At 38.1% G+C, this 16,403-nt stretch overlaps 2 protein-coding genes across 2 annotated transcripts; both read right to left on the bottom strand.

Moving 5' to 3' along the window:
* Positions 1-4,236: 4,236 nt before the first annotated feature.
* LOC149257908 (uncharacterized) lies at positions 4,237-4,677 on the bottom strand. The gene has a single exon (XM_089391329.1). The coding sequence runs from the start codon at positions 4,675-4,677 to the stop codon at positions 4,237-4,239; it is 441 nt and encodes a 146-aa protein (XP_089247455.1).
* Positions 4,678-8,766: 4,089 nt separating this feature from the next.
* Positions 8,767-15,771, bottom strand: LOC149257907 (uncharacterized). Its single transcript, XM_089414573.1, has 5 exons — positions 14,941-15,771; positions 10,368-10,711; positions 9,746-10,283; positions 9,379-9,649; positions 8,767-9,232 (listed from the first exon to the last, which is right to left on the bottom strand). The coding sequence occupies exons 1-5, from the start codon at positions 15,522-15,524 to the stop codon at positions 9,155-9,157; spliced, it is 1,815 nt and encodes a 604-aa protein (XP_089270699.1). The 5' UTR covers positions 15,525-15,771; the 3' UTR covers positions 8,767-9,154.
* Positions 15,772-16,403: the final 632 nt, after the last annotated feature.

The following is a 16,403-nucleotide window of genomic DNA, read 5'->3' as shown; positions in this document are numbered from 1 at the left end:
AAAATTCTTGCAGTAACAGCATGGTAAAAAAAAATGAATGAAATGGAATGATGGTAAATACAGTGGGCGATTTCTTAGGAAACGAAGAAAATCATGGCGAATTATGGTAAGTACGGTGGATGAAATGGTAATTATTCTGCATTAAAATAGAAAGGATTGATCGGTATGTGTTTCAAATCCCAACACATGTTAATGATTATGCGAAATAATGGTGAAGATCGTGGGGCGTACTGTCGACACAAGGTTTAATGATGGCATTGGATTGATCATTAGTGCAGTTTAATTACATCATCGTTTAATTATGATGACACCCCCCCCCCCAACTTATAAATAACTGTCCGCGACATGTCAATGTCTTGTCCATGGAATATTTAATTAAATCCATAAAAGTCAACAGAGACGTACCTGGCGACCTACCTGAGAGAAGTGACAGTTGGAAGAATAATGGCGGAGTAGTAGCATCCAAAGAATAGCAGCATCCAATACTTAGAAAATTTTCGGGAGTAACAGCGCCAGTGGATTAACAGCATCTGAGCAGTAACAGCATCCAACACTTAGAAAATTTTCGGGAATAACAACATCGGCGAAGTAACAACATCCGACACTTAGAAAATTTTCAATAGTAACATCGGCGGAGTAACAACATCCAAGAAGTAGTAGCATTTTAAGAGTAACATCATCCGACGTTTAGAAAATTTTCGAGAGTAACAGCAGCAACGGAGTAACAACACCCCAGGAGTAACAGCATCCGATACTTAGAAAATTTCCAGGAGTAATAGCATCGGCAGAGTAACAACATCCAAGGAGTAGCAGCATTCGAAGAGTAACAACATTCGACACTTAGAAAATTTCTGGAAGTATCAGTATTGGTGGAGTGACTGCTCCAATTACTTGGGAAATTTTCAGCTCCATAATCATTGTGCCTCAATAGTAGCTCCTACAAAAAGACAAACAAGTGAGTAGTAACAACATTATATATATATATATATATATATATATATATATTAATTCATGGGTGCAGAGGAGGCATTTTTTGCACCAACAACCTTTAATCCAGATTTGTCAGAGAGATGTTTGATGAAGACTTCTTTGGAGGCTGGGCAGTGGTAGAGTCTAAGCCGATGTCCATTTACTACAAAAGAAACATGGAAATCATTGATTGTGACCATTCTAACAGTCCCATTTTCAAATACAACATCAACCTCATATGGTCCCAACCATCATGAGTAAAGCTTTCCTTTAAAATCCTTAAAACGAGAATCATGCAGCAATGCCCACTCCCCTCTATGAAACACCTTATTTTTAATAAATTTATCATGCCATTTTTCTCTCTGTTGTTGTATGGCAGCAGTCCTCTCGACAGCCATTAAACAAATTTCATTAAGCTCATTTAGTTGTTCCAACCCTGTTTCTGGACTTCTAAGAGGTCCAATCCTACTTCCAGAGTTGTTCTGAGCATACTGATTTCAAATTCCACTGGAAACAATGGGGATTTTCCATAGACAAGTTCAAATGGCGAAAATCATGTTGTGTTCCGCCATGTTGTTATGTATGCCCAAAGAGCTTCAGGAAGTTTTTCAGCCCAATCTCTACGATGATTTTCCATGGTCTTGGTGAGGATGTTTTCCAATACTTTGTTTGTGCTCTCCACTTGACCGTTCACCTGAGGATGGTATGGGGTTGTTATCCTATGCTTGATCCCATATTTTTCCATAAGCTTTGCTATCATGTGTGATGTGAACTACGCCCCTCCATCTGAAACTATCTCTCTAGGAGCACCATATCTAGCAAAAATTTCTTTAAATAAAAAGTTTGAGACAATCTGCTCTGTTTCTTTCGCTACAGCCTTGGCTTCTACCCACTTTGTTATATAATCTGTGAAAACTAAAATTTGGACTTTCTAATGTGACGATGGGTTAAAAGGACCCACAAAATAAATTAGCCCATCTTTTGAAAGGCTCAAGAACTACTTGTGGCTGTAATGGCATTTCATCTGAGCAACCAGGCTGACCCATCCATTGGCAGCTATCACATCTTCGAACATAGTTTTGTGAATCGCTGAAGATGGAGGACCAATAATATCTCATCTGTAACACCTTGCGGCCATTTTTTTTATCCATAAAATGCCCCCCACAAGGGCCATCATGAGCAACTCTCAAAATCTCATAGATGTCACTTTCTCCTACACAACGATGAATCTACTGATCACCCCTTGTATAAAAGAGATATCCTGCTATCCATGAGTAATGGGCACTATGATGAATGATCCTCCGTTGTTCCCTGTATGACAAATGTTGTGGTACTTTTCCTGTAGCCAAATAGTTAGCAATGTCTACATACCAAGGGGTATTAGTAGAAATTGCAAATAAATGTTCATCTGGAAAGCTATCTTCTACAAGTTCTCCTTCATTATCAGCACTTAATCTAGACAGAAAATCAGCAACTACATTATCTTTGCCTAGTTTATCTATAATGGTGATATCAAATTCTTGAAGTAGTAACAACCACCTTGTTATATGCCCAGGAGTTACAGGTTTATTCATCAAATACCTGATTGTTGCGTGATCAGTGTGTACAAAAGTAGGATACCCAGTAATATAATGTCGAAATTTATTAACAGCACAGATAATAGCCAAGAACTCCTTCTTTGTCACCGTATAGTTTAGCTCAACAGATGTTAGATTCTTGCTGACATAATAGACTGCATACGGCTTCTTATCTTCTTATTGTCCCAACACCACCCCTACAGCTGTTTGAGAGGCTTCTGTGTGGATATGAAACAGAAGTTCCCAGTTGGGACTACGTAAGATTGGAGCTTAGCAAATCAGTTCTTTGATTTTCTCAAAAGCCACCCCACAATCATCTATCATTAAAAATTCTACATCTTTAATTAACAGTGGAAAAAGTGGGAATGCTATCTTGGAAAAAATTTCTATAAAACGCCTATAGTAACCAGCACAACCAATGAAACTACGTACCTGAGTCGGTGTCTTGGGTACAGGAAAATGCATAATTACCTTTACCTTGGCAGGATCAACTTGTATTCCAGTAGCCGAAAGCAAATGTCCCAGCACTACTCCCTCTTCTCTCATCATATGACATTTTGTTGTACTCAGAGAAACATGCATTTGTTTACACCTTTTAAGAACTTTCTCCAAGTTTTCCAATCCTTCTTCAAATGACCCTCCATATGGCGTGAAGTCATCCATATAAATTTCAACACTATCATCGAGTAAGTTAGAAAAAATCCCCAGTATTGCCCTCTGAAAGGTAGCAGGCGCATTACAAAGACCAAACAGAAGGACTCAGTAAGCGAATGTTCCCCAAGGGCATGTAAAGGTGGTTTTGTCCTGATCCTCAGGAGCTATTTGGATTTGATTATACTCGCTAAAACCGTCCAAGAAAGAGAAAAAATTCTTTCCGACCAGGGTATCAAGGACTCGGTCGATAAATGGTAGAGGGAAATGATCTTTCAAGGTTGCTTTATTCAGCTCCCTATAGTCTACACAAATCTGCCATTTACCATTCTTTTTAGGAACGATGACCAATAGGGATACCCACTGACTATCCGAGATTGGGTAAATAAATCCTGCATCCAATAACTTTTGGAGCTCCTCTTTGACAATGTTCTTCAAGGCAGGGTTCATCCTTCTTTGAGGCTGTCTCACAGGTCGACAGTGTTCTTTAATATAAATATGATGAATACACAAATCAGCAGGGATACCTTTCATATCAATATAATCCCAGGCGAAAGCTTCTTTCTATTCCTGAAGGATCTTCAGCAGTTGTTCAATATGTGTTAGTGAAAGAATCAAGTTGATATTCAGTGTCTTACTCAGCTCGATCTCCACCGGTATGCTGTCAGAAAATGTTGTTACAAAATATCTTCATTTCCAATTTCTGATCTGATAGTTTCCTGTGTTTCACAACTCATGATAGATTCCAAAAACTACCGAGTTGGATCCGAAACAGCGTGAGGTCTACTAAGAAAAATGTTGATATTATCATCCTATGTCTCATTCTTAAAACAAAGGGCTTGCCCCATGGTAAGCACTGGCTGGAGTTCCGATATTCAATTTTGATCCCATCCAAAGACAAAGAGTTATGTTTTGGCTTTTTCTGTGAACTTGGTTCTGCAGGGGGGTAGAGAATAAGATTTTTCGTATTTTCCCCGTTAGAAATTATCATGTTTCCTGATCGACACCCAATATAGGCATCAGTGGTTGCAAGCCAAGGTCATCCTAAAATAAGGGGATGACCACCAGCTGGGGACTGCGTATGCAAGACTAGGAGATCAACGAGATAGTGCCAAGAATCCACCAAGATCGTTATGTCTTCCAGTTTCCCTATCGGTCTAATTGTAGATATGTCAGCTAGCTCTAAGACTGTAGGGGTAGGCTTAAGATCACGCAATCCCAATGTAAGCATGGTTTCAGAAGTAATTACATTAATTGCAACACCCAAATCTACTAGTACATTTGGAATATCTACCCCATTAATCTGGACTGTTAGAATAGGGTTCCCAAGATCCCCATATTTTACAGGCATAGCTTTTCCCAGCATAATGTCAGATAATCTCCCCATAACATGAATTGTAAGTGGATCTTTTGTTTTCTTCCCAGGTCTCTTAGAACAATATTCTTTGATAGTTTTAGCGTAAATAGGTACATCTTTCATGGCTTGAAGCAGGGGGGTTTTCACAAACAGATTCTGCAATTCTCCTAAAAGATCAAATTCTGGTTGAGTTACTCAGGGCTAATCATTCTGGATAAGGCAGATTAGTTTGACAGGCCTGAGTAATAGTCAAATGAGAAGGAGAATGTTCCACAGATGGTTGGGTTGTCTCATCCCTGACTGCTTGAGATTCTGGATTCTCATCATCAAGATGTTCAACAATAACGGGCGATGTAGGAGCATTTACTACCCGACCAGATCGCAAATTTATCTCATTAAACCCAGCGGTAGAAATGTTATATGAAGGAAGGTTGAGGGTGTCTGCTTATTGAGCGCCCTTATTGTTTGGATTTGGGTTTGGCTGAATGGGAAGTTGAGGTCAGAGAGGAGGATTATTGGAGGAAACATTAGAGGGCAGTGCTAACTACTGTTGTTGTGTAGGCTGAGGAAATTGAGCAGCAAGGGGAACAGGGCTATGCTAGCTTTGACACCATGAAGAACTTGAGTTAGGTTGAGGACACCATGGTTGCCAAGGTGGGTAATGATAATATCGAGGCCAAAGAGGAACTCACTGAGGATTCATATTATAATGGTGAAAAGGATCTTGAGATGTACCTAGGTTTAAGCTTGATTATCGTGGCTGCCATGGTTTCTTAGACCCCGTAAAGCATCGCTGATCTGGTTCTTCATTTGTCCCTTGAAATACTACCTTTAGTGCTGGAAGAGATGGACATGCACTGGTGGAGTGACTCTGTTCACAAATAACACGTCTCTATAGTGTCTAGTGGACACTCCTTTAATGGATGTTTCTTTCTACACCGAGGGCAGAAAATAGCCATAGTTCTTTCCAGCTCCATCTGTTTCTGCTTTGTCTGCAATGTGTCCATTTGGGAGGACAATGTACTTAGGATATCAGTTTTCAAATTATCCAGCAGGTTCCCAATTTCTGCTTTTGTGATTCCCCCGCTTGATGCTTTGAAAGTTTGGATTCCCTGTTTATTCCTTGTGGCTCCCCTTGAACATTGAATACAGAGTTCACAGATGGTGTCAAAATATTCTTTAGATATATCCCCTTTACCTACGATGTTTAACAGCTCCAAAGATTCTTCCCTCAAGGCTTGGAGAAAAATATTTTTCAGGATATCCTTATCTAGGTCACTGTGGCCAGACCTCTGGAGAGTGTACTTAAAACGCTCCACACAGTCCTCCATATTTTTGTCCTCCTTCTGCATGAATTTAAAAATTTCTTCCTTAATGTCCCGGGATTTACAGTAATCCTGATATTTTTCCAGGAAGGCCTTCTTCATGTCATCCCAGGTAGAGATGGATTTTCCTCCTAGACCCATAAACCATCGCAACATTGTCCCTTTTAATGTAGCAGGAAAAAATTTCAGCTTTTGAGCATCATTGACATAGTCATATCCTCTGCAAACGATATCAAATTCGAATAGGAAAGTGTCTGGATCTTCTGTGGAAAGCCCATGGAAGTTTGGCAATGCAGTTAGTGGAATAGGCTTCATTGGTGCATCACCCGTGATATCCCCAATTGGGAATTCAATTGAAGATGTTGCGGGTGCCATAAATACCTTCCAATACTCGCTTGGAACTTCAACAGGTTCTTGTTGTGTAACAACTGATGGTTGTGGAAGTTTAACAACACTCCCCTGATCGCGAGGTGAAGAGAATCCTCTAAGGTCTCCTTCTTCAGTCCTTGGGTGGATTTCTTCTTCTGACCCTCTGCTAGCCACTTCCTCCCTGTCTGATACTAGAGGAGGTGTTTCTGATTCCTTTGATGCCCTACTTCCTGCTTCTCCTGTAGCTGTTGAAAGGGATACTTCCACCCCTGGAGGCTGTATAGGTTGTTCCACAGAATGCCCTTCAAATTTTGTGTGAACTTTCACCCTAGCAGCAGCTCGCGAAGAGGCTTCTGATGCAGCTTTTGCAATAATATCTTGGATATAGGTATTCCTACCCAAATCCTTCCTTCCTTGCTTTTGGGGTCCTCCTCTACCCCTTTTATTTGAACCCTTATTCATGCATTTATTGGAAAGAAAACATTAAAACTTTCACGGCTCAAGACCTGGAGCAGGGTGAAAAACTCTTTCCCTCCCCAAGACGAGAGGATGATTCAAAAACAATAAACTAGCAAAAAAAAGAAAACTAAAGCTCAAGACCTGGAGCAGGGTGAGAAAACTCTTTCCCTCCCCAGGACGAGAGAGTGGCCCCTATATAAAAATAAAAAATAAAACGAGAAAGAAAAACCAAAGAAAAATAGTTAAGGCTCAGGATTTGGAGCAAGGTAACAATTCCCTCCCCAAAACGAGAGATTGGTTTCTAAGAAATCAGCAAAACAAAAATCAATCGAAAAGAAAAGAAAACAGAACACTACGCTTAGGACTTAGAGCAAGGTAACAAATTCCCTCCCTAAGATGAGAGATTGATCCGTAGATCAATGTGGATCATGTTCTTGCACCTTGTTAGCCTCCCCAACAACAGCGCCAAAATGTTGGTGTCCGAGTGTGAATAACTATTCAACCCTTTTCCACATTTAATTTATCAATCCAGGTGCGTATATTATTTCAAGGTAACGCGCAAAGTATATGCAAGTAACAATGACACAATCCAATCACCAATCCCAGATTTAATAACTGAATTAATTAAAGAACCACTGTGACAGTAAATAAGAATAAATTGCAGAATTATAAAAGCATTCACAGCAATTGAAGTAAAGTACTGTAACAATAATCGAAATAAACCAACATAAATAAAATAACAACACACAGAAATAACACAGCACCTGATCAAAAGAGTGGGCCCAACTCTCTAACCAAGGTTGCGATGGATTCATAACTTATAGAGAGAACAACAAAATAGCTTGCATTCAATTAATTAAACAGTCTTATGTTACAATCTTAGTCTCTTGCACAGCTCACCGATTCACGGCATTGAAACCCTTCTTATACAATTGTTCAGAGAAAACCGTTCTTTGAATCTGGCAGCTAATATCTACAAATATACAATTGTTGAAACAGCCAAACTAGTTGCCGAGAGAGAAAGAACAAGAAAGGTCTGGAATAGGCCTGGAATCGGTTATGTTGTTACAATGTTGCCGAACTGGTGCTGTAAGCTCGGAGTTGCTTTTGTGATTTGCATATGCGACCTTTGACCACCGGATCTGCGGAAATGACAGAATTAGTAACTCGCGTAGGTAAAATCCCCATGACTATTACTTCATTAATTAAAAATTCCAAGAAGACAATTGAAGGGGGTTTACCTTGTGCATTTAGAGTGATTAGTGAATATTAATGATACAAAGGAGTGAGGGAGAGTGAAAATGGAGGGAAAAGATATGCAGATTTGGTACCCAACAATATTTACAAGTCATGGTATTGTAACAAAGCCTATTTACAAGTTAATAACATCTATGATAAAGTGGGGTTGAATATTCATGGTTAACAATCTTGTTATATTGTAAGTATTAAGTTTTTATGTGATTATTAATAAAATTTAAATATTGATCGAATCTTATTTATTTTAATTTTTTATTATTAATTGAGCCAACATTTAGTTTACACTGTTTGTAATTTTATTAATAGAGACCAAATTACAATATAATAAATCGAATTTTATCAATTTTAATTTTTTATTATTAATTGAGCCAACATTTAGTTTACACTCATCTACAGACATTACAATATCTCCCCCATACTATGCTCTATGTTACTTTGAACCTTTTATTATTTTTGAGTTGAACTGACATATAAATGTTTCTTCTGGTCAAAGGAATATGATGTTCATGGCATGCCAATGTGGTCTTCTATAGTGGTTGTATGGCCAAATTTTGATGGCCAAACAAACATTTACACCACTACAACATCCTCCATACTAGATTGTAAAGTGCCTCTTAACACAATAAAAACACATAAATAGTTTATTACTTGAAAATATTATACGTTAACAAAACATCAATCAAGATTTGGCCATATAACATTTTATTAGTTTTGAATTTAGGCGACATATAAATGTTTACAAACAAACATTTACACCAGTACAACATCCCCATACTAGACTGTAAAGTGCCTCTCAACACAATAAAAACACAAATAGTTTATTACTAGAAAATATTATACATTAACAAAGCAACCATCCAGATTTGGCCATACAACCGCAATAGAAGACCATGCCATGAACATCATATTCCTTTGACCAAAAGAAAATGGATGAAAGCTCTTAGGTCCGCACAATTCCACATTAGATACATGAGATTAATGAGAGTAAGGGGAAACCACCCTCCACGAGGATCATTGGTGACTGCACTAAAGGTAAAGGTAACAGCCAAGACACCCTGACTGGATTACAGCCACATATTAATGCACTACCACAGCCAAAATTTCACTCCAACATAAAAAGGACAAATAGCCACTTCAGAATATTATAAAACACATTAAAATCTGATGGCCACACAAAAGACAATTTTCTATTAGCACTCCTCAACTTCTAATGTTGATGGCGGGCCACAAAGCTTGCATAATATATGACGCTCTCGACGCTGAAGTACCTACAACACATGAAACATAAGATGGACTTGACATACGCTTTCATGTGATAAATGTCGGTGAAGGTAAATCATCTGCATGAAAAACACACAACCACAAATGATATATCATCTTTTAGGTTTGCATTACATGTACAACAATACCATACCTTCTTCCCATTGTGTAAAAACACAAACTGATCCATCTCTTCCTCCACCTCAAGTTGTTGCCTCACTTGAAATAATGTCCAATTCTCTTCCACTGATAATGTCTTGAAACATGTTCCATGCTTCAAAATATCAAATGACACCATCGTTGAATGCATCTTATCATCGCCATCTTGCTCCTCTGGAACCCAAACCATCTGTCCTCCTTGTTGAACATGTTTCCAACGACAAAATCGGAAGGAAACATATAAAATTTGTCTCTCTACCCAATACCTATTATGGAAAAAATGCAAGTTAATAATGATGCTCTTTTAAAATTATGAATGTGTTACTTCAGCAAAGTAGATTAAAAAGAGATTTTGAATGCACCTAAGAGACATTTTGTCATGGCTCAGTCTACACTCCACCACTTCTCCATTCACTTTGTGCTCCCTTTTATCCCAGCCAGAATGAAATAGCTTAGAAAGCAAGCTATCTGAAGGTGTTGACGTGTTGTATGTCTTTTTTATCCTCCTTATTGACTCTTCATTGTGGAAAAAATAAATGAATATATAAAATGGCATGAATATATCAAAACGCACACGAACACTGCCATTTTCCTTCATTCCTCCTTGTACATCTGAAAATAACTTGAAACGAAAAGAGTTTATGATGGATTGTACTGTTTCACCATTGGGTTGCCATTCTAATGTGTTTAAAGAAGGCAGAATATTCTCTTCAAGGTGCCCATGTAGACTACTTTGTGGAAGAAAGTAATTATACTTATAGAACCAAACACCTTCATTTTTTAGCCATGTAGGACTTTGACCTGCATAAAGAAGCTCCCCAATCTGCGAATGGAAAACTTGTAACACACCAGTTACAGACTCTATGAGTTCCCATTTCTCCCAGTTCGAAACACACAAACCTGTCCAAATGTAACAGCTATGTTAATATCAATGCAATAAAATTGACAAGGATTTAAAAACGACAACTGAAAATACTTTCTTACAATTGCACTCAATTTTTGGAAAGTTGGGTTGTTTGGAAATTTCTTCCTTCATGATGGCTGTGTGATCATATACATGAGCCACGCGCACCTTTTCTACTTTCTGTCCATCCTTACTCATCTTGAAGGCTCTGATTATCCCCTTCCAATGATAATTAATATCTCCAAAACATTGCCATTTTACTCTACGCTTTTGTCTTATTAAAGGTTCTATTGTAACCCAAGAACCAACTGATAAACTCAAAGGAATCCATGTCTCATTATCATCCTTTGTGTTGTAGACCACAACTGATCTCAACTCGCTTGTAGGGCGTTGTTCTTCCGTTTTTGTTTTTAAATAGCCAAAGCTGTCAAGATAACAACAAACTCTCTCAGGATGACAACAAAAACACAGTCCCACATGTTCATATACACAACTTTTTTTAGTGAGATCTTGTTAAGGAATTTTTCCACTCATATACATTCTACTTTTAATAATGTTTTTTTATTACATCTTTATTTACACTACTAAATTCCACATCTTTGAATAGGATCGATCCCAACAAAGTAAATTTCTGCATGTTAACGAAGCAAAACAACAATCAAGAAGACAAGGTTGCAAATTATTATTGCTATAAAACTAACCATTTAGAAGGTTTAGTATGCTTCTACAGTTGACCCTTTATTTAGAAAACAGGTGAAGTGTGTTGCTCCATCACTCAAAGTTGGTCCACGACACTTTTATGCTGACCTTTGATCTTCCTATGCAGGGTTTGTAAAATTTATAACAATGAAAAAGTAATTGTATCTCCTGCATCCAGGCACTAAGTAGACATCAATCACAGCAGACATCCGATCACTAAGCAAGCATCTCCTAATCTATTTAGCTTCCATGAAACATCATGTGAAAACATATCGCAATTAAAGGCAGCATGAGATGGCTAATCTTGACCAGAGAGTATTTGAGAATATTAGCGATGCATTAACAGTTGCAAATGAACTCCATTTCTTTCGTTTGCAAATAATGTAGGGGAGTTTGGAGAAGGAATTCCTTGTATCATAAAACTAAGGGAAAAACATACATTGTGTTTGAAAAACAGGTTGCAACAAATATTGGCATGAAAAAAATGAATATTTGGCACACAAGAGTGTGGTCTAGCAGCAAGCAGTGAGGTGATCAGGCTTGTATCACTATAGAGACCTGGCTTCAAAAAGTTGAGTGGGTGTGGCTGAGACCAGGTGCAAGTCTTGGGTGATTTTGATAGCATAGATATGCCCCTCATAGGATGGAAACTTAGCCAAAGTGATTCTATAAAAAGTATTTATAAAAGAAATGACTATTTATTTCAAAGATTGTATTCACGCTAAATCATGTCTATATCACGATTGTCGTTACACCAAAATCCGCAGGTGTTAGTAAACGAGTGCATCGCCAAAGTTAATGGATCTAGGAGAGGCGGATAAGCATATGTCGTGAAACATGCGAGAAGCGTTGGTTTATCCAATGTTCAACAATCTCCCCTCTAGCGTGAGCCAGGTGTGATTCAAACTCAAGACCTTTGGCTCTGATACCACTTATTGGAATCACGATAGTCGTTACACCAAAACCCATAGGTGTTAGTAAACGGGTGTGTCGCCAGAGTTAATGGATCCATGAGAAGTGGTTAAGCACATGTCGTGAAACACATGGGGAGTGTTGGTTTATCCAATGTTCAACAATTTCTACTTTACAAATGAATCTACGACACACTTGGCATCAATTAGAATTTGTATTCATGCAAATCAGTTAAAAAATTACCTCAAAGTTAAAATGGTTTCATAATATGATATCCTTCCTACTACTAGTAGGTTCTAAGATAATCTAGCGTTCTTCTAACTCATTTGCAATTTCTCTCAAACCCACATATAATTTGTTTCCGCAAAATCTAGCAGGCCTGGTGCAAAGTCTTATTGGGCGGGGCTAGAACGTATGGCAACAAAAGAAAGGGTTGCCACTATCACCTCAACAGCTTTTCTCCTTCTCTTTAGTGGATTTAAACCACAAGGGAGGCTTCCCTAAATCACCTAGAAAGATGTTCTAATGCTATGGCTCAAGGTGATGAGTAAAAGGTCTATTGTTGGATAGATTACCGAAAGGCCTAAGATGGCCTAGGTATTCTATACTAGGGTTTAAATACTCTGTTCCTAGACCAAGAAATAGATTGTTATAAGTTACGGCTTGGAAGATATGCAATGATAAGGCATTCAATGTCATATAGCATCCCAAGAAAAGATCTTAGAATGATATTCAACAACAAAGGATCAAGATCTTCCAATAGAGACTAGGGTTAAACTAGGGAAATTATTTCTATGGTTGTTACGTATGCATAAACAGCTAGAAAGAGAGTGATTTCATCCCTATTTAAGGGGTATATATTATAGACCATGCATTATTCTAGACATTGTCTCTAAACATTTATAGATGCACTTCTTAAATTATGAGCCAAAAACATCCACTCAAACTTCACTTTTATGCATAAATCAACCCTAGAAACCCTAGTGTACCAAACCCTAGCGACTACACTAGACGTCTAGAAGAAGGAAAAAGAAGACGAAATTTAGAAAAACCTATGGATGATCAACTAACGATTAATGCCTTATCCTACTAGGGTTTAATGGAGTCTTTAGGGTAAAAATTCAAGGAAAGGACCTTGATTGAGTAAGTGGGGATGCCTAGGACATCCATTTTTTAAACCGCAACTATTATTCTTGTGAGGGGAGAAATTAAATAAAGGGTTTGCACATTAAGAGTTTCCCTATAGACCTTAGAGAGAAAAAAAAAATTAACAGTAATTAGTACATTCCAGTAGGCACAATCGGTAACTTGGTAGAAACAATTGCCACTATTTCACCATTAGTAGAACTAGTTCATAAATGCCACACGGACCAACATGTCTATGGAGACTTGAACCCACGCCACTTGGGACACAAATATTGAACCATACCACTTGAGATAAGTTCCTTTGACCTTAGAGAGAACATTTTTACATGCAATAATTAAGCAAGATTTCAACAATAATTAAGCATTTAGTCATGGCATAATAGAAACCCTACTTTTAACATTCAACATGCAAAATATCAATAATAAGACAATAAAATTACAAAATTTTCCACAAAAAAACTTCTTTCAATCCAAATTAACGTCTCCATGAAAAATTCAAATCCACAAGAAATTCATACCAATAATGACTACATCTTGCCCATAGTAACAAAAAAGGCTAGCTCGCACTCTCTTAGAGAGGAAAATGAGGAAAATAATGTAATGTATGATAATAAACAAATGAAATAAGAAGAGAATCTATTTATATGAGACCTATCCCACTCATTTCTACAGTAATACAACTAAGAAGCTCTATTGACAAGTTTACTTTAAATTTTCCACAAGATAAATGTTACAAGCCAATCTCATAGCTCAAAAACATAACAAAGATGCCAAAAATGCCCACATGTGTAGGAGAAAATCCTCCTCAAACATGAGGCCATCCTCTAATTGAGCTATAAATGGCACAAATGAGCGTCATGTTGTCTAATGAGTGCTCCATACTCTGAGATGTAGCTCCTAGATCATGGGCATGCCTCCAAAGTGCCTCCATACCAAGACGTCATCTCCATGATGCCCAATGTCACTCTCCAAAGGGCAAGAGAGATGACCTAGCACTTTCAAACTCAAGCATTGGGACTGAAAAGTGATGCGTAAGCCCTCCCCTGTCATCACAAGGATCTGAAACAAGTGATGCTCATCAAACAGTGTCAAGGCAGTGTCAAGGCCAACTTGGGGGCTTCCTGGGTCCAGTTGGTACAGTATCAATATCTCCAACACCTAGTTTTATGGGCTCAATGTTTCAGCTTCTGGGGGTACACTGGAGTGTAAACCATCATGGGGTCATCGAGTAGCCCAACGCTCTACTCTGGATAGGAAACGCTGCATCAACAAGGTCATACTCTCTCTGTAATGGGTAAAACAGCCTCTACAATGTTGTTAAGAAAGTAGGGAATTTATCTTAAGAGTTGAGATTGCAATTTTGGATTGATGAAATTGCTGTTCCAAATGTAAAAATAGCATTTGATTGTTCAGTCTTGATATATGATATATGTGATTCCATCACATCCAAAATTATTCTAGCCAGATTCCAGACCAAAAATGCCAACTCCCCCTCCCGTTATTCGGAATGGTCTGAAAAGGGTTAATCCATCGCACATTTAGTACCAAATCACTGAATATGAGACTGGTCATGAGCATGAGTGGATGCGTGGATTTCCAATAAGGCAATGCATATAAATGTGTTTCCAAACTTGTTCTGCACATTGAGTTTGTGCAGTGGCTCTGTTTCGCTCTGTATCAGTTGGTGAAGAACTTGGGTTCCGAAGAGACCCGTGTTCAAAACCCATGGACAAAATGTTTATCTTTAGGCGATAAGACCAAAGAAAATGTTGCAACTCCGTGGAATTCATAACTCCTATATACTCAAAATAAGATGTATTAACAGTGGAGATGAAACTGCAGGTAAATTAGAAATATGATAAAAAACATGAAGAGCAAGGAGTAGAGAAAGTGTACGCAGAAAATCGAGACTGTTCCTCATTAAGCCCTTGAATTCCATCTGACAAAAGCTGGGGTTGCAAATTATCAGCCGCAACTCCGCTAACAACCGAGTCTGCGAACTGAGTCTCCAGCGCCGAGGATGCAGTAAAACGTTTCAGCGTATTGACTTTCTTGCAGGACTGGCAAGCACCCCACCACTGGACGAACGAATCTCCGCAATCGTCACAGACCCAAAAAGTCTTCTTCTTTGAGGGCTTCTTTTTCATATCGCCATCGCCACTCCCATTACTGCTACTACTACTATTGCTGCTACTTCCACTCGTACTAATGCTGCTGCTATTAGTGCTATCTGGCATTAACTGTCCGCCATTTGTGTTAATCCATGCCCTGCGAAAATTAGTTCCCCGACTACTATTTGTATCGTAGCTTGATGTTTGCAGGGCATAAGGGAGAAAGCAAATATCTCTACAGGAAACATTAGAAATGTGCAGGAATTTAAGGGTTCTGCAGAAAATTGGGCGCCCAAATTTTCCACTGTGATCAAAGTAGATGAAGCGGCGAAATGCGTACTTTTGGAAAAATACTAATCCTCCACCCATCAAAACTTCAATGTCTTTCGAATGGCTTCGGCACGCTGACCAGAAGGGTTCTGGGCCACGCTCTTGATACGAACAGAATTATTTTGAAGACGAGAATGTCAGCGGTAGCTAACGCAGTGACTTCAACTCATGGCGATGTAAGAGTTCCATGTAAGCACTGGTAAACTTCCATTTTTACGAAGTGCATCGGTTTCGGAGAAAGTTTTGTCGGACTGGACTATTAATATGGGTTTATATCAGAATGTCTGAACTGATGAACATTCCTAGTATTTTTAATTATGTGAATATCCTTAAAGTTTATATTTTGGAAAATTAATAATCGAATGGAATTCACATTAATATTTTATTAATATGACAAAATCATATTAATATTTCATCAAATTTGCATTAAGATTTTAATTATATAAATATTCTTAGATTTATGTTTTAGGGGGTTATTTGCTAAATCTATTTTCACTCCATACTAATAAAACCACAATAATATTTTATTAATTAATGCAAAAGAAACAAAGAAAATGATTTTAAGGTTTAAGAGGCTAAAAATAGCTTATGGGACAAATTACTTCTTCATCTACTTGATGTATTCGGCCCTTTTTTCTATGACACCTCACAATAAATGCTCCTAGCTTCTCGACAAACCCCTCACTAGATAGATTATCCCAAGAGCTAGCTGCCAACATATCTGCATAACTTTCCATGTTGTCTTTGAAGGCCTCACATTCTAAAATAAAATGCTTTTCTGTTTCCACTTTTCCGGAAGAACAAAAAATGCATACTCTTTGCTCCCACACTTCTTTTGGCCTTTTCTAGTGCCCTGTTTCACAACAGAGTTGATGAGAATTAGTCCTTAACCGAGCAATAAGAATTTTGGCTCCCCAA

The sequence above is a fragment of the Pinus tabuliformis genome, chromosome 6, assembly GCF_031772625.1.
Source record: "Pinus tabuliformis cultivar Carrire ecotype Pingquan chromosome 6, CPIR1, whole genome shotgun sequence".
Taxonomy (NCBI): domain Eukaryota; kingdom Viridiplantae; phylum Streptophyta; class Pinopsida; order Pinales; family Pinaceae; genus Pinus; species Pinus tabuliformis.
The sequence above is the reverse complement of the archived record's forward strand: the minus strand, read 5'-3'. Positions and strand labels throughout refer to the sequence as shown.

Coding starts and splice junctions, on each gene's coding strand:
- LOC149257908 (XM_089391329.1), bottom strand. CDS start 4,677: ATGAAAGATGTACCTATTTACGCTAAAACTATCAAAGAATATTGTTCT.
- LOC149257907 (XM_089414573.1), bottom strand. CDS start 15,524: ATGGGTGGAGGATTAGTATTTTTCCAAAAGTACGCATTTCGCCGCTTC. Junction 10,712..14,940: donor GAACAGTCTCGATTTTCTGC/GTACACTTTCTC, acceptor TTATCTTGACAG/CTTTGGCTATTTAAAAACAA. Junction 9,650..9,745: donor CATGACAAAATGTCTCTTAG/GTGCATTCAAAA, acceptor TTTCCATAATAG/GTATTGGGTAGAGAGACAAA.